The sequence below is a fragment of the Typopeltis vanoorti genome, chromosome 20 (genome assembly GCF_054136105.1).
Source record: "Typopeltis vanoorti isolate ZY-2024b chromosome 20, IOZ_Tvanoo_1.0, whole genome shotgun sequence".
NCBI classification, from domain to species: domain Eukaryota; kingdom Metazoa; phylum Arthropoda; class Arachnida; order Uropygi; family Thelyphonidae; genus Typopeltis; species Typopeltis vanoorti.
In genome coordinates, this window is record NC_143568.1 from 10,124,305 (window position 1) to 10,147,347 (window position 23,043).

The following is a 23,043-nucleotide window of genomic DNA, read 5'->3' on the forward strand; positions in this document are numbered from 1 at the left end:
ATCCATATAGATATTGAATAACAGAGGGGATAATGTACATCCTTGTCTCACACCAGATTTAACATTAAACCATCTCCCTGTACTTCCTTCAATTCTAACTGCTGACTTACAACTCAAATAAGGACTAAGTATTGCTTGATATAATGCCACATTGACACCATATAACTGCAGCGTATTGAATAGCTTCTCTCTTGGCACCTTGTCATATGCCTTTTCCAAATTGACAAAACTTAAATACAGATCTTTGTTATATTCCCATGCTTTCTCGACTATTTGTCGTAAAGTGAAGATCTGATCCTGACAGCCTCTATTTGGCCTGAATCCAGCTTGTTCTTCACCAAGCTTTTCTTCCACAATTCTTCTCAACCGTTTCTCTAGTATACTTGCATTGATCTTGCCAGGAACACTCAGTAGGGAAATACCTCTGTAATTCTCACATTGTTTTATTTCCCTTTTTATATATGGGTACTATGAGAGCTCTACTTCAATCATCGGGAATTCGTCCCTCTGTCCAGGCTTTCTGAACTATGCAGTGCAGCCACTGTAAGACTTTTATACCACCATACTTCAGCATTTCTGGTCGAATATCATCTACTCCTGCTGCCTTTCCACATTTCAATCCTTTGATGGCTTTTTCTACTTGAAGTATGGATATGTATTCCTGACTGCATGCCTGGTCAGTGTTTTCTATTAGTGTGCTGTCATCACTGCTTGTTTCATTTAGCAGTTTTTCAAAGTAATTACTCCATACTTCAAGGATATCTTTTTCCCCTGTTTTCATGTCACCTTTATCATCTCAAACACCTTTTACAGCACTCTTTCCTCCATTCCTAAGCTTCTTCAACAACCTCCAGAATATTTTGCCACCTTCTTGATATTTATTTTCTATATTCTTGTCAAACTCCTCCTATGACTTTTGTTTAGCTAGTTTTACACACTGTTTAGCTTTCTTACATTTGTCTCTGTATTCTGTAAGAGTAAAAGCTGACTTATTTGTCAGGAACTTTTGATATGCTTTCTTCTTTTCCTTCACTGCCTCTTTAACTTCCTGTGTCCACCAGGGAGTTCTGATTTTTTTTATCCTTGCACACAACCTCACCACATGCCTCTCTGTCAGAATCAATCAATGTTTTCTTCAGAGTTTGTCACTGAATCTCCAAGGTTTGATTCCTGTTCTCAAACTTTTTCATTTTCTTTTCAATAATCTTTCTGTATTTTAGTCTACAGTTCACATCTGACAGCTGCTCAACTTTTATTCGCTTTAAAACTTTCTTACATGTTATTCTTTTCAATATGAAATTCAATTTTATCCTGCTCAAGACTAAATAGTGATCACTTCCAATTTCAAATCCTCTGTACACTCTGGTGTCCTGCACCAGGGAGAAAACATCACTATCAACAATAACATAGTCAATGAGACTTTTCTTATTCCTAGCCTCTTCTCTCCATGTGAATTTGTGCACATTTTTATGTTGGAACATGGTGTTAGTAATAACCAGTCCATGTCCTGAGCAGAAATCCAACAGATATTTGCCATTATTATTATCTTTGCTCTTTTCTCCAAATTTTCCCAAAATATTTTTGTATGTCTCACAATCATTTCCTACTTTGCTATTTAGATCCCCAACAAGGACCAACTTTTCCTTTTTCATTGTGTCAGTTGCTTTTTCTAAAGCGTCAAAAAATTCCTCCACTTCTACCTTAGTAGAACCTTCTGTGGGACCATAGGCACAAATAAGTCTCATTGTCCAGTTCCCCATTCTCATATTTGCCCACATTACTCTACTTGAGACTGACTGCCATTCAAGAAGATTAGCCTCGTATTTTGTGTTGAATACTATGGCTACTTCTTCTTTTCCTTGATTGTCATTGCCTGAATATAACATTTTGTATTTATTGCTCAGAACGATCTCACCAGTTTTTGTCTTTTTTGTTTCAGTCACACCTATTATGTCGATCTGGTACTTATCTAATTCCTCAGCTAGCTCCATTTCTTTGCCATTCAGACTTCTTACGTTGATAGTACCGATTTTTAACTCTGGTGATGTTGAGTTGGGGTTTGTTTTCAGATTTGTTCCAGTAGCTGACTTTTTGCTGTTCGCCCTGGTTCCCTGGCGAAAACAACGGGGGCCTTGTGTAACCGGGCGACGCCCCAGCCGGCATGAAATTTTGTCATGTTGTACCATCATTTTTTATTTTGGTTTAACCAATAAGAATACATTTGATTGGCTAAATCCCAAATTGCCAGCCCATCCTCGTTTGTCCAGTATCAAAGTAGATACCCAACAGGGTGCACCACGAGAAGATGAGGATTGGACATTAGGTCAGAAGCCCTGGTCAGTTCTCCGCATTCCTTTAAAGGCTATGTGGAGGTCTCCTCTCAGTTATACAGCTTTGACCCTTAAGCACCCCTCATACATAAGGGGTGCTTAAGGGTCAAAATATGAGGCTAATCTTGAAATATGAGGCCCAAAATATGAGGCTAATCTTGAATGGCAGGCAGTAGTGAAATTGACAATGAAACTTATTTGTGCCTATGGTCCCATAGAAGGTTCTATGGGAAGTAGAGGAATTTTTTGATGCTTTAGAGAAAGCAAGTGTTGATGCTTAGAAGAGAAAATAGAATAACAAGTGAAAATTAGCATGTGTTACAATCTACAATGTTGAAAGGAGAACTTCAGAGAAAAAGACACTAAAATTGCTATGAGGAAGAAAAAAAGAAAAAGAAAAAAAATCAGTCATAAGTTAAGTAGAATAACTTCCCAAAACTTGGAAAGTTTTAGGCAATCACATCCATTTAGGTTACGATAAATATAAATTAATAAATATAAATAAATCAACATAAGAAGCCTGAATGACAAAAAATGGACCTATCTGAGGAATTCGATAAGTACTAGATCGACATAATAGGGGTGACTGAAACAAAAAAAAATAAAAACTGGTGAGATCTTTCTGAGCAATAAATACAAAATGTTATATTCAGACAATCACAATCAAGGAAAAGAAGGAGTAGCGATAGTATTCAACACAAAATATGAGGCTAATCTTGAATGGCAGGCAGTCTCAAGTAGAGTGATGTGGGCAAATATGAGAATGGGGAACTGGACAATGAGACTTATTTGTGCCTATGGTCCCATAGAAGGTTCTATGGTAGAAGTAGAGGAATTTTTTGATGCTTTAGAGAAAGCAACTGATACAATGAAAAAGGAAAAATTGGTCTTTGTTGGGGATCTAAATGTCAGACATACAAAAATATTTTGGGAAAATTTGGAGAAAAGAGCAAAGCTAATAATAATAGCAAATACCTGTTGGATTTCTGCTCAGGACATGGACTGGTTATTACTAACACCGTGTTCCAACATAAAAATGTGCACAAATTCAAATGGAAAAGAAGAGGCAAGGAATAAGAAAAGTCTCGTTGACTATTTATTGTTGATAGTGATATTTTCTCCCTGGTATGCAAGACACCAGAGTGTACAGAGGATTTAAAATTGGAAGTGATCACTATTTAGTCTTGAGCAGGATAAAATTGAATTTCGTATTGAAAAGAATAACATGTAAGAAAGTTTTAAAGTGAATAAAAGTCGAGCAGCTCTCAGATGTGAACTGTAGACAAAAATACGCAAAGATTATTGAAAAAAAAATGAAAGAGTTTGAGAACAGCAACCAAACCTTGGAGATTCAGTGGCAAGCTTTAAATAAAACACTGATTGTTTCATTTAGCAATTTCTAAATTGCTAAATGAAACAAGCAGTGATAGCACAGTGGTAAAAAACACTCAGATGACATTCGACCAGAAATGCTGAAGTATGGTGGTATAAAAGTCTTACAATAGATGCACCGCATAGTTCAGAAAGCCTGGACAGAGGGATGAATTCGATGATTGAAGTAGAGCTCTCATAGTACCCATATATAAAAAAGGGATATAAAACCGAATGTGAGAATTACAGAGGTATTTCCCTACTGAGTGTTCTTGGCAAGATTTATGCAAGTATACTTGAGAAACAGTTGAGAAGAATTGTGGAAGAAAAGCTTGGTGAAGAACAAGCTGGATTCAGGCCAAATAGAGGCTGTCAGGATCAGATCTTCACTTTACTACAAATAGTCGAGAAAGCATGGGAATATAACAAAGATCTGTATTTAAGTTTTGTCGATTTGGAAAAGGCATATGACAAGGTGCCAAGAGAGAAGCTATTCAATACGCTGCAGTTATATGGTGTCAATGGGGCATTATATCAAGCAATAATTAGTCTTTATTTGAGTTGTAAGTCAGCAGTCAGAATTGAAGGAAGTACAGGGAGATGGTTTAATGTTAAATCTGGTGTGAGACAAGGATGTACATTATCCCCTCTGTTATTCATTATCTATATGGATTACATTATGAAGGAAAGTGGTATTAAACATGATATCAAAATTGGAGATGTTAATTTCAGCTCTTTGCTTTATGTGGACGATGTTATACTTCTAAATAAATCCACTACAGGTCTGCAAGATTCCCTGACTAAATTGAATAACTCTTGTAATAGATATGGTATGAAGGTCAGCAATAAAAAGACAAGGACAATGAAAATATGCAAAATCAATGAAAATGTGAACTGCGTTGTGAACGGAAAACCTGTGGAACAAGTAAAACATTTCAGCTACTTAGGCACGATTTTTAGTGAAGATGGTAAATTTAATATAGAAATAGACAACAGAATCAATAAAGCTGGTATGGTAGGAAGTCAATTGAATAAATTCATATGGAATAAGAGAGAAATTAGTCGGTACATTAAATTAGCTGTATACAAGACAGTGTTCAAACCAGTTTTAACTTATGGATCTGAGAGCTGGGTCAGAAGTAAAACACTTGACCAAAGACTAGAGACTGCAGATATGAGTCCTGAGAAAGATTAGAGGCATGAACAGATGGCATCAATGGCAATATCATATTAAAAACGAGGATATTAGGAAAGAGCTTGACATTGTCAGCATCCAGGATTGCATTAGCAGAGCTAATCTCAGGTGGTATGGTCACTTAAATAAAATGGGTGAGGAAAGTTTAGCAAAACAAGTGTTCACTGACAGGTTGGCAAGAAATCGATCCAGAGGAAGACCAAGATATAGGTGGATTGATATGGTACAAAGTGCCTTAGACGATAGAAATATGAGATCTGATAATGTTGGAGTCTTGACAAGTAACAGACTGATTTGGAGGAAAATTTTAGATAGGAAGTTAGTAATGATGTAATTTTTAATGTAGTACTATTATATCGTGTACACCCCTTGAGGGTACATGGCAGGAATTTGATGATGATGATGATGATAAATATAAATTTCCAAGCTTTCTTACTGTAATCTCTGTAGCAAAAATTGGCTTTGTATAACATTTTAGTCTTCTTCAGTGAATTCTATGTCTGGTAAAAATAATGGGACTGACAAGATTTATCTGTTTTACCTGATGTATCAGAATTGTGGAATTGGAGGTATTCCAGGTGCACTTCTAAATGTACTTGTACAGAACTACTTGCACGAGCAAGGAATTCTATAAACACCTGGATAAGAGAGATGAAGAAATTTATCCTTTAGAGAGCACAATAAATATTGAATCCAAGTCCTTCCAACCAAAGGGCATCATCATCGTTACTAACTGAGCTAATCTCAGTAGACTTTCTGAAACAGAAAAAACTTGAGATCTGTCAGGAAGACAATGTACAAGAAGGTACAGAAAGGCAAGAATTCTATTTCCATGGTAAATGTGATATACTGATGGATACTGCTGATCCTGTGAAAAAATTTGAAGTGATAACAAACATTAGTGAAATTATATCAAATATTAAGTTGATATAGTAATAAAGAATTTTCTTTAAAGTGATCCAAAGATATTTGCTAAGTTTGATGAAATAGAGACAATCCATATCACACCAAACTGCAAAGTTCTGTATGGTGTATTTGAAAAACAACTGTTTGCCACTATATTTCAGCAAACTGATATTTGCTATCATTTCAGTAATATTATTTCCTTCACATGCTGATAAAACTCTTCTGTATGTAAAATAACTTAAAATAACCAGAACGTATAACAAAATCTGTAAGTCTGGCAATATCAGTTTTTTTTTTTTGTTGTTTTTTGTTATCCTGTAATGGTACATTAGTGCTCAATTTGTACAGGACTAATTTCAATGGTAATAATGTAATGTCAGAAATTATGTTACTCTCTTTAGCAATTCAGAGGTAAGCTTCAAACAGCAATATTATTATAGCTGACAAAGAGAGTGGTTCCTCATATTACTCACATATTCCTCAGAATATCACAGATAAATATCTTTTGATTCCATCAGAAGACTAAGTCCATTTAGAATGGCAATAGCGTGAACTTTACAAATTACCTGCCTTCGTTTATACCTGGTGAGCATATTACAATGGTTCTAAATACCATATGTGTTCAAAGTTGGTTTTATGTTTGTGCGGAAATAATCTGAACACCCAGAAGAAAACCAAACTCAGTCCAAGACCAATTAACTCAAAGCTGAAAATGAGAAAAGTATATCCTGAGTAATCACCACCACCACCACCACCACAGGCAAACTGCCCCACTTAAGATTAGCCACCCCATATGCAAGTTGGCTTGGTATACTCATATACTCACTTACAACTTATCTTCCCTCCTCTCATTCATTCACATATCTTTTTTTTTTTTCTTTTTAATTTTTCAAATATTTTTTAAAAATTATAGTTGTCTTTTATATATATACTAGGGGGGATCTCCCCCCCCCCCAAGTTCCAGGCCAGGCTGGTAAGCAGGTAAGACAAAAAACGTTTCAAATTTCGGCTTATATATATATATATATATATATATATATGTGTGTGTGTGTGTGTGTGTGTGTGTGTGTGTGTGTAAATATGCATAAATTTATACATGCAATGCTGATATGTTCAAACTGATAAATCAGATAATTATCATACATAAAATTTAAATAACCTATCTTCCAACAAAGCCTGTGGAAATGACATTTGCTTCCATAGCACTGAAGAAAGTGCTATGGAAGGCTTGCTGAAGAAAGATCAATTTCACTGCCAGATGTGAGCCCACCACTGGGGACCTGAAGTTGCTTGTAAACGTTCTGTGCTGATTATCTAGAGCAAAGGACTGAATTACCCAACCCTTAGCCCATCCACAGTACTAATGCATTATAGCTTTTTGTTCTTTTGTGGATGGGATTCACATAAAAAAATAAATAGCCTTTATTTTATTGGAGGGCAATGTAATATTGTTAATGTTTTCAGCAACAAGACTATATACTGAGGAAATCAACAGGAGGCAATGGTTGGTTGGAATACTAGTTTTAGTCTATTTGCACTTGATTAACATATTACAAATTTAACACAAAGCAGATGTATGAAATCTGGGTCCTAGTGATAAACTGATATGATTAAGTTGTGGCAATGGCATGCACATGACCTTGCTGATTATGATTCTAAGATTATCCATGTTAAATTTAAATAGCAAAATTAAGATAAAAAATACATGTATAATGATTAAGTAACACAATTTATATTATGTTACTCAATATAATGCAATCACTACCGGGTTCACTTAAAAATTTAAATTATCAGCAAAATTAAGATATAGCAGCATCAAATACCTACCTTATCATGTAGTTCTAATACCATATGAGGGAAACTTGCATACTGGAATAAAACAAAATAAATGAGTTGACTAGACAAATGCTGCCATAACAGCTGAGTGGGACCACCATCTTCCATAGCTTCCGTTTCATTTTCTGATCTCTCCATTGCAATAACAATTAATTCAACTAACTGCTCTTCTAGTACAGGACTTCTTTGCTTTTGCTGAAAGTAAACAATGTTTTAAGACAGGGAATGAGTACCTACGTATAATTATGGATGATATAAAGAGAAAATTATATAACATATTATAAAATATAATATAATATAGTTTCATAAAAAAATTATAAAACTATTTTAAGCCCAAAATAGACCTAGGATAAGTGTCAATTATTGAATATTTCTTCTTGATTTAAAATAATTCTACAGACTGATATTTGCAATAATTTATTGTACATATTAATTTATTATCTGCAATAATACAGGCCTGAGTGAGGGAGAGTGAAGCAACTTTAGGACTATTTGGGTGCCCAATAAAAATAATGAACATTAAAAATCATTATAAATGCAGTTGCAAGAAAATGGCAATAGCTCACATATTGCAGTACAACACTTTGATCCATTATTCTGTACCCAGAGAGCACAATGTGAAATTATCTCAAAGAAATAAAATATAAAAAGTTGATGCATTTTTTAGTTAAATAACAAAAAATGACCAACTATTTTTTTAATTGCAGTGCAAATTAAAAATTGAAATAAATATTAGAAATTAAAAACTGACAAAATCGATTAGAATTAAAATTTAATACTAATAAAATAACAAACTTAAAAAATCTAAATCTTCTAACAATCATTTCCCAATATTTACATTCCCCACTAAGGAATAACAGTGGAAAACTGGTATGGAAATATTTATTCTTCATTCTGTTTTAAATTCTCATTCCTTATCTAAAACCCTGGTTCTCAAATAAATAAATAAATAAATAAAATAAAATAAAATAAACAAATGCATATTACAATTGGCTTTCGTCAAAATCTCCATCTTTCTGTTCTATTTATACCCAACTCCAAAATGCTACAAGCAAACTATCAACATATCCAAAACCGATTTAAAGAACTAAAAGCAGGAAAACTACATTGTGTCCAAATGGGAGTCATGCTTTATTTCTTGCCAAGCTACTGGCAAGAGACAAAGGTCTGAGTGTGCATCAACCTTTTTTTCAACTATATGATTTCATTGAACTGTTATTCATAGAGAAAAGTTTATCTCCTGACTTCTTACTTTTCCTCTAATTCTCACATAGATGATCTTGGAAATGTTCTACTTTTCCAAATACACAATATTCACTGTCACCTTTGAATTTTCACCAGAAAGGGATCAGAAGAATCTTGTTCTAACTGGACACCAAAACATGTCATAACTTATTCTGCTGACTGACTGTTCTAAAAGTTTGTTGTTTGAAGGTTTCTATGTTGCCTTTTTATGCTCTCCTCCACTGGTATCCATCCTGAAGCCAGAGCAAAACAGAGCAATTGAGTTGATTAATGACTCATCACTAATTCACTTCACTCTCTTTCACAAAGACATTCATACAATTCCTCAACTCTCTTCTGAATCTATTAAAACACATGCAGCACTATTCAACACCCTCTGACAATCTATTGTAGCTCACAAACTTTGTTTACCTACACTTGGATAAAGGATTAAACAAGAATATAATGTCTTAGCATGTATAATTTACTCTGTAACCAAGTGAAAACACTTCTACAAACTATCTCTGATCTGATCCAGAGCATTTTAATAATAAGGTGATGCATCTTTTTACTACTTGTATATGGGAAATACACGATTTCTGCATTAATTCCACATGGTGGAATTAATGCGGAAGTGGTGACTTGGTTAATGCAGACCTGGTTCCTGTGAACCAAGGAACAATGGATGCTTGCAATCAAAAACAGTAACACTTTATGAAAGCCAAGAACACAGACAAGGGGATCCGAATAGTGCCAGAGATGGTAGCTGACTACCTCGCACACACTAAACATTGTAGATGAAAACATCCAATACTACACATTTGCTTTAAAAAAAATGAAAATTCAAAGAGATACTGCACAGTATTACAGAATCCATTACCACCAAGGAAACCACAAAAGACCTCCAAACCTGCAGATTAAAGCCCATTTAAGTTAGTTGTATACTCTGAGCAGCTAAATGGGCAATGCCTCTTGTTCTGGAAGAAATCAGCAAACAGCACTGAGAAATCTATGACCTAAAAACAGTCTGTGACCTGGCTATAAAACCAGAACCATTATGACAGAAGGCATCAACTGGACAATGCCACTGTTGTCAAAAATTCAGCCACTTGCAAATGCTGCTACAAGGTTGATTTCTTCTGTATTAAATGTGGAGAAAACCACATAATGGCTTCCTGCAAAAAATCAAAAACAGAATCAGCTAAATGCCACATCCCACCAACTACAGAGGATGCAAGCAATACTTGGCCACCCAAAAACCAATAAAAGAAACCAGAGTCCCATCAACCACAGCAAATGCTGATACCCCCCCCCCACAATGGAATAACAAACCACCCAAGCAAGAGCTTCATATGCAGAAGTGGTGGCTTCAAAATCTGCAGGAAACACCGAACCTCAACACCTAACCAAATCCAGCAAAGTTGCAGTCATAGCAGCCTCTATGTGAAATTTTAATCGAGTTCAACAAAACAAACCTCAGACAGGACTCCACAAACAAGTTTGCGAGACATACACAAACAATCTGACTGCATTAGTCGATGGTTAATAAGCATAGAATGCCAAACTCTCTACTGATTGTGTTCTTCAGAAAATTACAGACATTACCTTAATTTCATGTGCAAGTTATACTGAAAGTGATCCAAAAAAAAAAAAAAAGTTGGAACCACATAAATAGAGACCAGATAGTAAACATGAGACAGATAATGTAAAAAACAAGAAAATTTCAGAAGGAAGTACTCATTTATTTTATGAATTATAAGAAAGCTTTTGATTGTGTGGATCACAACACTCTGTGGAATGTGATGAGATCAATGGGAATATCCGATTATCTAATTCTTGTGATTAGAGAGCTGTATAACAACCATGAAACTTCAATAAAAACAGTCTTAGGGAAAACAGGCAGTGTTCGGTGCGGCAGAGTTGCATACTATTGTTCTACTTTTTAATATTTACTGTGAATATATAAGAATGGGCAACTTAGACAAAGACCCAGAAGGAATTAAGATTGGTGGCAGAAAAATAAATAATTTAAGATATGCAGATGATACAACCATCAAAACAGAAACTAAGGAAGATCTAGAGCAGTTGATTCTGTTGGTTAAAGAGAGAAAGCAAAAAAAAGCCAGGCTTAATATAAACATCAGCAAAACAAAAGTGATGGCTTTTAGCAATTTAGATGAATTTATGATTCAGAGAGATAAAAGAGACATGGCTGAAAGTTCATGGGATCTAGAATAATAAATGATGATCAATGTGAAGTTGAAATTAAAATCATAGCCATGGGAGGGTTAAACCAAAAATTATGAAAGGTGGAGATGTTAGCAAGATTACAAAAGAACTGTCCAAACAGCTGGTATTTTCAGGATTATTAAGAAAGACAAAAAGCAAACTGATTCATTTGAATTATGGGCATGGAGGAGACTTAAGAATCCCATGGAGTACAAAAAGACGTTTTATAGAGTAAAATGACAGAATGCTCATTGCAGGCAATGATCGATAAACAGAAAATAATATACTTGGGCATATTATGCGAGCAAACAAATCATTGGAAAAAGCAGTTATATTGGGGAAGATTGAGAGCAAGATCACAAAAGAGTTGGATGGACAACATAAAGGAACTCAGAATTTATAATTGTTGAAAGAAATGACAAGAAGCCAAGTGAGATGGAAATCCCTTGTTCACAAGATCACCAAGAATTGGAAATGACTAGATGGCACATCTTTCCTGGATATGGCTAACAATATCTGCTGGAAAATCATGCTTGAGGAAGATAAGTGTTTCATCTAAAGGAACATTTGTGGAGGATACAATATCTAGGCTAAAAAGGAGATCATGTGGGCAAAGATGAAGTTCTGATATCTTTTCTTTAAAATGAGAACTATTTTTGACAAATGAAGAGGACTTTCCTGTGAATGCTAAAAGCAATTTGGAAAGGTGTTTTGCAATTTTGTATTATAACATGGAGAGAGCCAATGGAGTCCACCACAAAATGCAATGGGATATTCATTTTATGGACTTTTGGTAGTCCATATAAACGAGGTGGATGTCCATGCTAACAATTGAGTTTCTTCTTCGTTTCCTCATTCAATTTTATCCTGTCAACACTAAATAGTGATCACTTCCAATTTCAAATCCTCTGTACACTCTGGTGTCCTGCACCAGGGAGAAAACATCACTATCAACAATAACATAGTCAATGAGACTTTTCTTATTCCTTGCCTCTTCTCTCCATGTGGATTTGTGCACATTTTTATGTTGAAACATGGTGTTAGTAATAACCAGTCCATGTCCTGAGCAGAAATCCAACAGATATTTGTCATTATTATTAGCTTTGCTCTTTTCTCCAAATTTTCCCAAAATATTTTTGTATGTCTCACAATCATTTCCTACTCTGCTATTTAGATCCCCAACAAGGACCAACTTTTCCTTTTTCATTGTGTCAGTTGCTTTTTCTAAAGCCTCAAAAACTTCCTCCACTTCTACCTTAGTAGAACCTTCTGTGGGACCATAGGCACAAATAAGTCTCATTGTCCAGTTCCCCATTCTCATATTTGCCCACATTACTCTACTTGAGACTGACTGCCATTCACGAAGATTAGCCTCGTATTTTGTGTTGTATACTATGGCTACTCCTTCTTTTTATTGATTGTCATTGCCTGAATATAACATTTTGTATTTATTGCTCAGGAAGATCTCACCAGTTTTTGTCTTTTTTGTTTCAGTCACCCCTATTATGTCGATCTGGTACTTATCTAATTCCTCAGCTAGCTCCAATTCTTTGCCATTCAAGCTTCTTATGTTGATAGTACCGATCTTTAACTCTGGTGATGTTGAGTTGGGGTGCGTTTTCAGATTTGTTCCAGTAGCTGACTTTTCGTTGTTTGCCCTGGTTCCCCGGCAAAAACAACAGGGGCCTTGTGTAACTGGGCGATGCCCCAGCCGGCATGGAATTTTGTCATGTTGTACCATCATTTTTTATTTTGGTTTAACCAATAAGAATACAATTTGGTCGGCTAAATCCCAAATTGCCAGCCCATCCTCGTTCGTTCAGTATTCAAGTAGATACCCAACAGAGTGCACCACGAGAAGGCGAGGATTGGATATTAGGTCAGAGGCCCTGGTCGGTTCTCCGCATTCCTTTAAAGTCTATGTGGAGGTCTCCTCTCAGTTATACAGCTTTGACCCTTAAGCACCCCATCCAGCACACACTCTTTGCTCCACTGACTTTCTGTCCTCCCAAGAAATTAATGACATCAAGTCCACCTAATGGGTTTACCGAATCATGTGTCAACAAGATAATTAATACTTTTCTTGTCATCTGCCTATCATCATAATAGTGATACAGGGGTGGTCCCTCATGTCACCATTCCCTATGTTAAAGGTGTCTCAGAAGGTATAGCCAAACTACTTACATCTGTTGGCCCACAAGTATAATTCCAACCTGCCAACAAGATATCTACTTTTCTAAGCTTAGCTAAAGATAAACTTCCACCTTTGGCCCACTCTGGAGTGTATCAAATTCCTTGCCAGTGTGGATTATTGTATTTTGGCCAAACAGGTAGATCCACAGCCATATGTCATGATGAACATTTAGACTGCATTAATTTCCATGAGTCAGTGCAATTGAGACTTGAAGAGTATGCTATCACTACTAGACATTGAGTTCTTTGGAAGAAAATTAAGGTTCTCCAGGAAAGTAATAATCCCTTGGAACATTTATACAAAGACAGTTGTGAGACCTTGTTACATTAACTGAATCGAAATAGAAACGATGGACTTAAATTATCCCTTTTATGGGAAATAGTTCTTCACAAATTCCAAAATTAACATAAATTTATTTACTTATTTCACACACACATATAGCCAACTTGGTTGAGTGGTCAGTATATCTACTCTCCAGCCAAAAGGCTGAGGTTCGAATCCTGCTGTGGGCATGGATGTTTGTAATTGTCTGTGAAAATACCAGTGGTGGTGGTGGTGGTGATGGGTAGTAGTGGTGTTGGTGTACATTGCAGTTGCAGTTCACTGTAGTGGTGGAGACAAAGAGTTATAGAGTAGGTGCCCTCCCTTGATGAGGCTTTAGACTCCTTGGAGGCATCATGTAATAATAATATATATATATATTTTTACATTAAATTTTGTTAAAGCTATTTTTACCAGAACTTTAATTAATATGATTAGACCACGATGCTCTACATCATGTATGTTCAGTTTACGTGTTTCATTGTTGAATATATTGGTTTCCTGTTCTTGTTTGTTTAATTTAAAAGTCATACTGAAGATGCTCTTGATACTATGGCAAAAATTTTTAAGTAATAAAAATATATATGTAGGTTAAATCCATTTTATGTTATTTATTAATTAACATGTCTTACATTCCTATACATCAAGTCATTTCTTCTGCTCATATGTTCAACATTAGTAATTATTATTATATAAACACCTCCAGGGAGTCCAAAGATTCATCGGAAAGTACCTACTCTCCATCTCCACCACTCCGCCAATCCACCAGCTGCAACTACCTTCATCATCTACACCAATGCCCTCTACCACCACCACTAGTATTTTCACAAACAAACATCCATGCCCACGGCAGGATTCGAACCCCCAGCATTTTGGCTGGAGAGCAGATATGCTAACCATTCGGCCAATTAATCATTAATACAGTCAACTCTCATTATATATATATATATATATATATATATATATATATATATATTTCTTCTGCTCATGTGTATAACATGGTAATTACCCCATCTATTAACTGGCACAGGAGAACTATGCCTATTAAGCAATTTGAAATATCAAACATATCTAACTTCCTCCTGTTTGTAAAATGCTTTTTTTTTCCATATATGTTTAACAATAAATTCTTGCTTTGAGTTTAGTTTTTAAGGAAACACATGATAAGCTGTTAATTTCTTATTGATTCCCAATCAGAATAGTTTAAAAGTATTCTCTCTGCTCCATTTAAATAAATGGTACTATCACACAGCAAACATGTAGAAACCTCAGGAATAGTGGGTTATAATTCATTTTCTTTGAAAATGGCATTTTGCCTCTGGTATTTGGTCAAGGGTTTCCAGTAGTTTGTTACACTGAATGGGATTGCTACAATGACAGTCAATGGTTTAGGACTAAGCCTATTAATCAATAGGACTTTAGTCTTTTAAGTTATCCTTTTTAGGTACTGAATTTTTTTTATCCTGTTAGAGATCATGCAATTATTGTGATGGTTGCTTATACTTAGTGTATATGTTATTGTACTCTTAGATAACCTCAACGAGAGGTTGAAACAATGTTACAATGTTCACTTATAAAGTGTTTACTTCCATAAGCTGCATGCTGTTTCCAGCTAAATCAAAGAAGAATGCTTCATACCTGTTTGCTGAGTCCTAGCATACTACACACCATATCTCTAGAATAAGGCTGTTCTAAAACATATCTGAGTAGCTCTGTTTGAGGTTCAAGAAGTTCCTAAAAAAATAAAAATTATAGTTTAATTTACAAACTGCAATACATAAATCTACAAGGTTTATATATTAGATAGCGTATAAATCTATAAGATGAGAGCATTAACAAAAAAAGTTATTCTATGGCAAAAATAATTGAAGAATTTTACTCAATATTACAACAGGATGACAAATTAAAAAGCCAAATGTGAAAATCTTGGCAAAACATTTTATCCTATGAAGAAAAATGATGTGCCAAGAGAATGGAGAAAGGTATCTGATACACAGAAAGGGTCAAGTAGAAGACTTAAAGTACTACTGAACATCAGGTCTGATATTAGTAATACACAAAGTGCTTATAGAAATCTTAGCTCATAGCTCTGTTCAACTTTACATCTTGCACAGCTAAAAGAAAAGCCAGGATTTAGATGCGGCCTCAAGCACAGTGGACCATATTCAAGCTTTATAATTACTGAACAGAATAGTAAATACCAACTCCCTTATGTCTTTGTTTTATTAATTATGAGAAAGCATTTGATTCAGTAAAACTTTCGCAATATCTTAGGCACTAACTAAATCAATAAGTGGAGGAACCATACGTAAGAACCATAAAATCAGCACACACCAATGCAACAGCAACTATTCATTTCAATGGAAACAATTTCACTGAGGAAATACAGAGTCACAAGACAAGATGACACAAAATATCCCCAAAACTATTCACAGCATTACAAAAAATTTTCAAACTTCTTGATCGGAAAGCAAATGGTTTGAAGATAAACATGAGATATTTAAACCATTTACACTTTGCATATGACAGTCATCCTTACTTCAACTCCAGATGGACTACAGGCCCAAATCTGTAAACTTCAAATTGCTAGTGAATCAGCTGGTTTAAAGATAAACCGAAATAGCAAAGATTACTGTTGATATGGGGGATCATTCTCCTGTCTTTGCTAATTTCTACTTGGAACATCTTGAAGACTTCTTATTCTCCTAAATACGACTGCAACCTTCCTTTGGGTATGCCATGTGCTGTGCTTGATATTTTCATCATTTGATCCAATGTCAGTATAGATGATTAATACTGGCATTCTGCACTGTCTGCTAAGGCTGTAAATTGTGTGTTCTTGTGGCCAGTTTGCCTATTTTGCAGGAGGAAAAAACCTTGCAACCTCTATATGAGACAGGCTAACTAACCTTCAGTTGAAAGGCCCTGAAGAAAGATAATCACATCCTGGATATGATCAAATCGACACAGAATTCTCAGAGCTATGAAAAACAATAAGAAAAGGAGGACACAAGAAATTCGAAACTTCAGAACAAGGAGGGATTAGAATTACAATAGAAAATAATATGAGTCTAAAAGGAGAGAGATATTTAAACCATTTACACTTTGCATATGACAGTCATCCTTACTTCAACTCCAGATGGACTACAGGCCCAAATCTGTAAACTTCAAATTGCTAGCGAATCTTGTCCATAGGACAAAATAAATTAACTCTTAAAAATGAAAATGGAGTACTAATTAAAGCCAAGAAACAGATCATAAGAACAGAATCCTTTTATGCCAAGATGCATGCTGAATCTCAAGACTTAAACCAATATTATTATTAAGATACCTCAGGGAGTCAGGGACTCACTGAGGAATCCACATACTACACACACACCAGCTATCATACTTATTCTTGAATTCATTCACACTTCTTGCACTCACAACATCCAATGGCAATCCATTCCAATCCCAGACCACCCTACACACACGAAAATCTAGCCCTCACCCCATTCTTAGCAGCATTCATTCTAAGCTTCCAAGGATGCCCTCTTGTCCTTTCCCCACCCTCCATAAACTGAAAAATCCATCAATTGAAATCCTGTATGACTCTTTCAGAAGTTCTTAAGTCTCAATCACATCACTCCTCTTTCTCCTGTTTCCTAGTGTCTGCAGTCTACAAATTCTCGATCTGTCTTCACAATCAGCATTCCAAAAGTTTAATATTTTTAACACTCTCCTTTGCACTTTCTCTAATATACCAGAATCACAAAGGAAACCAGGAGACCAAACCTGTGCACAATAGTCCAAGTGAAGTCTTATCAAGGCCTTGTAAAGAGGCAAAATGACATCCTTATCTTTACATATGAATGTTTCTTTCAGCATTGCAATTATCTTTTGAGCTGTATTTGCAATCTTTGCGACATGGCCCCCGAACTTCAACTTCCTATCTACTACCACTCCAAGATCCGTAGCATCATCAGTTTCTTCAAGCATAATCCCACCAATATAATACGACATTGGATATCTAATCATGCCAAAGTGAATGACTTTACATTTACTGACATTCATTTTCCCATGCCCACAATTCCAGTCCATTCAAATCATTTTGCAAGTACTGCACATCAGCAGTATTCCTGATTACCCCTACCTATCTTTGCATCATCAAAAATAGCTATATGTCATCCAAATCTTTCCCAATATCATTAATGTACAGATTGAATAACAGTAGAAAAAGCACTGATCCTTGTGGTGCACCAATGGTTATTTTATTTATTTATTTATTTTTTATTATTCTTTGTACTGGTTATGGGTAGTACTACCCTTACATCACGTCCAGACTTGATATAGGCCCTAAGCCTTTACAAGTGTTTTACCCTATGCCTGTTCTAGTTATCATTGTAGTCATTCTCTGGTGGCAACACCATGCCACCAGTGTGCCCTATAGTGCCCCCAAGGAGAGAACTTTTATATCCTTCTGCATAAGCTCAAGCTGTTTTAAGTCCTTATAACTATCAGCACTCCATACGGCATGTAAAGAGAAGAGATGGTGGCACTGGTAAACCTCGGAGTTGCCCCATGCTCCTCCCGTTTCTTACTAACTAGATCTTGGTTATTTTTATAATAATTGACTTTATTATTATAGCTATAGGTTAGTGGGCATCCTGTTCCCACCACCTGGGCATCAACTACCCAAACGTCACCATCTCTTTTAATCACTAAGTCTGGCTTATGCAAACCTGCGGAGGTCCTATAATGTGGTTCCACTGCAGTCTCCCAACCTTTGTTCTTAAAGCGGTTGTTCAGAATGGAGACCACAGCATTATGCCTCCTCACGCGGATCCCATGGGTGTGGAAGCAACATTGGGCTATATGAGACAATGTCTCACTGTAGTGGCAGCCAGCCCTATAGTTGGAGTCATCATTATCCCATCGAGCTGTGCAGGCTCGAGTAGGCAGGGCATTGATCCTCGTCCTGATAAGGTCAATATACTTGAACCCAGGGAGGAGTCTGGTGCCATCCCTTACCCAATCATGCTGGGGGGAGGCACCAGATATGACTCTTTTAGAGGAGCACCATCTACAGAACAGTGCAACAGAGATGCCCATCTCTTGTGTTCTGCGGGTGCTGACTCGATTAAAGTACCTTGATAACGGGACCAGCCTTTAGCCCGCCTAAAGTCTTGTATTAATGGGCTATAGAAAGCTCTCTGCAGATGGGGCAAGAAGATAGTTCTAACTGTGTGATTCTTGACAACCGCAGGCGTGGGATCAGCCATCTAAGTGATGGAACCCCAAGCCCACCATCCTTCACCCTCGCATGGAAATATACAGTAGAAGTGTCAGGCGGCAGTCGGAGCCATGATCTTACAGCTGAATGGATAGCCCTGTCCATTTGGGACAGTACCGAGATATATGTCCTACCAAGCACCAACTTGTAGTAAAAGCAAATCTTGCAGACTCACATCCCCCCGTATACCACTTTTTGATATCTGTCAGTCAGCTATCCTCTTATCCATGCTATATTCTATAACCTAAACCCATATTCTCCAATTTATGCAACAGTCTACCATACTGTATTCTGTCAAAAGCCTTAGCAAAATTCAAAAGTATCATGGTGTATCCATTCCCTTGTCTAGTTCAATGGTAACATTGTTATAGTGTGAGCAAGCTGCTAAAATATGACCTTCCCTTAGTAAACCCATATTGCCAATGCAAAGTAGAGATCCAATGTCAACCCATTTCTGAATGCGAGCTCTCACCAATTTTTCCATAATCTTCACCATGACTCCTGAGATACTAATTGGTCGATAGTTAGATACATCTGTCTTTGCACCATCCTTGTGCAATGTAATTACCATACATTCCTTCCATTCCTTCAGAATCTTCCCTGTTCTGAGACTCATATTAAACAGCCTGGTGAAAGGAATAGCCAGTTCAGCTAAACACTCTTTTAGCACACGTGCTGATATCCCATCATTCCCTATTGCTGAATTCTTATTCAGTTTGTGCAACAGCTTTAACACCTCGTCCTCATACACCTGAGTTTCATCATTCAGTGAAGAGGTAGCAGTGAGCTCAATGTAGCATACAGCAAGTTGATAGCTTTTAAGACAATGGGCACTCATTAGTTGAACCTCTTCTGCATCTGTAACCCTCACTCCATTTAGAAGAGTTATTCTTTCATATTCATTCTTTCTTTTACTAGCACATATCAATAGAATTCTCGTGAGTTGCTTTAGCACGCAGAGCAAGTTTCTTTTCATACTCAGACTTTGCTTTCTGTACAACAGTTGTGACTATTCTAGCCTGCTGCTTATAATTTTCATAACGAACATCCTTATGCACACAGTATTCCTTCACACATCATCCTTTTCTTATGAATCTCTTGCTTAATAAGATTACACATCTATTAGATTCCTACTCTATTTATTCTTTGAACTCTTGGAACACATTCTGATATTGCATAATTTAAGTATTGTTTAAATGCTTTCCATGCACTGTCGATATTCTTCCCATCCAACAACCGATCCATTCCACCGAATTCAGTTTCTAGTAGTAAGACTTATACCTTGGTTAGACATAACTGGTAATTAATTTACGGAATTAACAACGCATATAAAGTATATTAATTAAAGATAACTTTAATGAATCACTTCTATATTTCGGCAATGTCACATTGCCATCTTCAGGAACATAAAGATATGGTATGTGCACTAAGGAACTAACAAAGCAAATGAGGAAGAAAGTAAGAAACTAATTTTGTTCCTAAAGTCCTAATGGTGCCCTCTTGCGGGCAAATTTGGTAGTCTTGGCAGTTGGGCTGAAGTTCTCATAATGAAAGTCTCCCAAATTTGGGGCAGTTTCATGCACCCAAATTTGTTGAGGTTAGGAACGTTTTTTAGAGCTGCTGAAGATTCTTTGAATAATCTTTCGTATTTAAACTTGCTGCGATGGATTATTTTTGTTTTCTTCCAACGAATTTTATGGTGGGTATCTAAGGCATGGTCTGCCAGCCCAGAGCGGCTGTACTGGTGAAACCGGATGTAGTCTTGGTGTTCTGAAATCCTGATGGCCAAACAGGCAGAACAACAAATATCAGGATTTCAGAACACCAAGACTACATCCGGTTTCACCAGTACAGCCGCTCTGGGCTGGCAGACCATGCCTTAGATACCCACCATAAAATTCGTTGGAAGAAAACAAAAATAATCCATCGCAGCAAGTTTAAATACGAAAGATTATTCAAAGAATCTTCAGCAGCTCTAAAAAACGTTCCTAACCTCAACAAATTTGGGTGCATGAAACTGCCCCAAATTTGGGAGACTTTCATTATGAGAACTTCAGCCCAACTGCCAAGACTACCAAATTTGCCTGCAAGAGGGCACCATTAGGACTTTAGGAACAAAATTAGTTTCTTACTTTCTTCCTCATTTGCTTTGTTAGTTCCTTAGTGCACATACCATATCTTTATGTTCCTGAAGATGGCAATGTGACATTGCCGAAATATAGAAGTGATTCATTAAAGTTATCTTTAATTAATATACTTTATATGCGTTGTTAATTCCGTAAATTAATTACCAGTTATACCGAATTCAGTATATGCCCCAGTTGGTCATAATTTCCTGCTTTGTAGTTCAGCATGTAACCTTTTCTGAATGAAACATTCATAAACTTAGTAACTTCCCAAGTGAGTACTGCATGATTACCGTCACCAACCGGAGGCAGAATAGTTACATCTTTAACTGAAATGCCCTGTGACACTATAATCACGTCTAACACTCTTTGAACTCGAGTTCCTTTTGTTACATGCTGATTGAAGAAGTTGTCCTGCAACAGCTCAATAAATGCATTTTCATTTTTCTCGTGAGATTCTACTGCTACCCAATTAATATTTAATAATTAGTCTCCCATTATGAATACTCTTCATGCTCATCTTTTCTATTTGGTGATGCATTTCTTCATCATTAGCAACAATCCACCAGGTCTGTAACCACACCCCACTATGTAATTGATCTTGTTAGATTCCACCTCACACCAGATGGCGTCAAACTCACTGTCACATGAAATATTGTTAGTAGTAGTACTACTATTATATCATAGGTCTCAACTCTAAGTGGATTCAAGTCATCCGATATCATTAGCAGCACACCTCCTCCATTCCTATCCTCTCTATCCTTCCTAAAAATACTGCAACCTTTACACTCAATACCAGTTACTATGTCTGATTCTCATAGCCAGGTCTCACTAATGCCTACAATCTGAGGTCCCTATATATTGACTAAGGCAACAAACTCTACCCTTTTTATCTGATACACTAAGCATTCTTGTACAGACATAATAATCTACCTGCATGTTCTTCTGCATACTCTTGTCTACAGTCTACACACAGTTGGACAACTTACAGATCTCTATTCTTCTCTAGTGCCTTATACATGTAGACATCTTTGCACATGTTTGATGATCTGGACTGGTCGAACACAAAGTCGAAATTATTCTCTCCTCGTCAATATTTCCATGACAAAGCCCATTCCTGTCATTAACAGTTATATAACATTGCTATTACACTCACATTCTCACCATTCCTCCTTTTATAATTATTTTCCTTGACTCTGTGTTAGGTCTCATACCAGCTATTAGTTTTTCTAGACTCCTGATACCAAATGCATTCAGCTGTAGGCTGTCCTTATACAAATCCAAACTTCCCTCAAATTCACTCCACACATCCAAAAATTCGCATCCATTCCTTCTACATAGCCTATGCATCAAATCATTTGCAATCATAGTCCTTCTTCTTAATTCATTTTTTTCATATCAAGGTAAAATACTGATGATTTTCAATTTCTCACTCTTACCTCTTCCAGCAACTGTTTCGTGTCCTCTCTCATACTGAACTTATCACTAGTTAAGTCGTTAGTACCTACTATAATTACAATCTTGTTTATTTTTGCTGTTTTTGAATTGCTTGCACTATATTTGTAATTTTCACTCAGGAAAAACTCAAAGTTATAACTTGCTCATCAATAGCAATAGCAAATAACGTCCTTCTTTTTACAACCCACGTTACTTACTGACTTATCTAATTCTGTGCTTTGTTGTTTCTTATTTAGCTGCTTATTTTTCATTTTCTCCCCATGTTCATTTAAACGCCTCTTGACTTTTTGTAATTCCTGCATCGTGTCTCTGTTGATCTGCTTTAATTTTGCTATTTTGGAGGTTAATTCATTTTCATTAACCTCCTCTACATCTCCAATGAACTCGTTAACGGAGCTAGCCTTCTTATTCTCGCCTGCGGTGCTCTTCTTAGCATTACGTTTCTTGTGCATTTTTGGCATCATTTTAAACTTGTACTTATGATTGAAATATCTTAATAAAAAATATTTTATAAAATACTAAATACACTAAAATCTACACTAATATACTATAATTTTCTAAGGGAAAAACACAATAAAACA

At 36.1% G+C, this 23,043-nt stretch overlaps 1 protein-coding gene across 1 annotated transcript in view; it reads right to left on the reverse strand.

Moving 5' to 3' along the window:
• MED23 (mediator complex subunit 23) overlaps positions 1-23,043 on the reverse strand; it is a 435,475-nt gene that overhangs the window by 320,034 nt on the left and 92,398 nt on the right. The window contains exons 9-10 of the mRNA XM_090410280.1: positions 15,245-15,340; positions 7,630-7,833 (exon numbers count right to left, since the gene is read on the reverse strand). Of these exons, the coding sequence (XP_090266406.1) occupies positions 7,630-7,833; positions 15,245-15,340 (300 nt within the window). The remainder of the gene's footprint in view (positions 1-7,629; positions 7,834-15,244; positions 15,341-23,043) is intronic.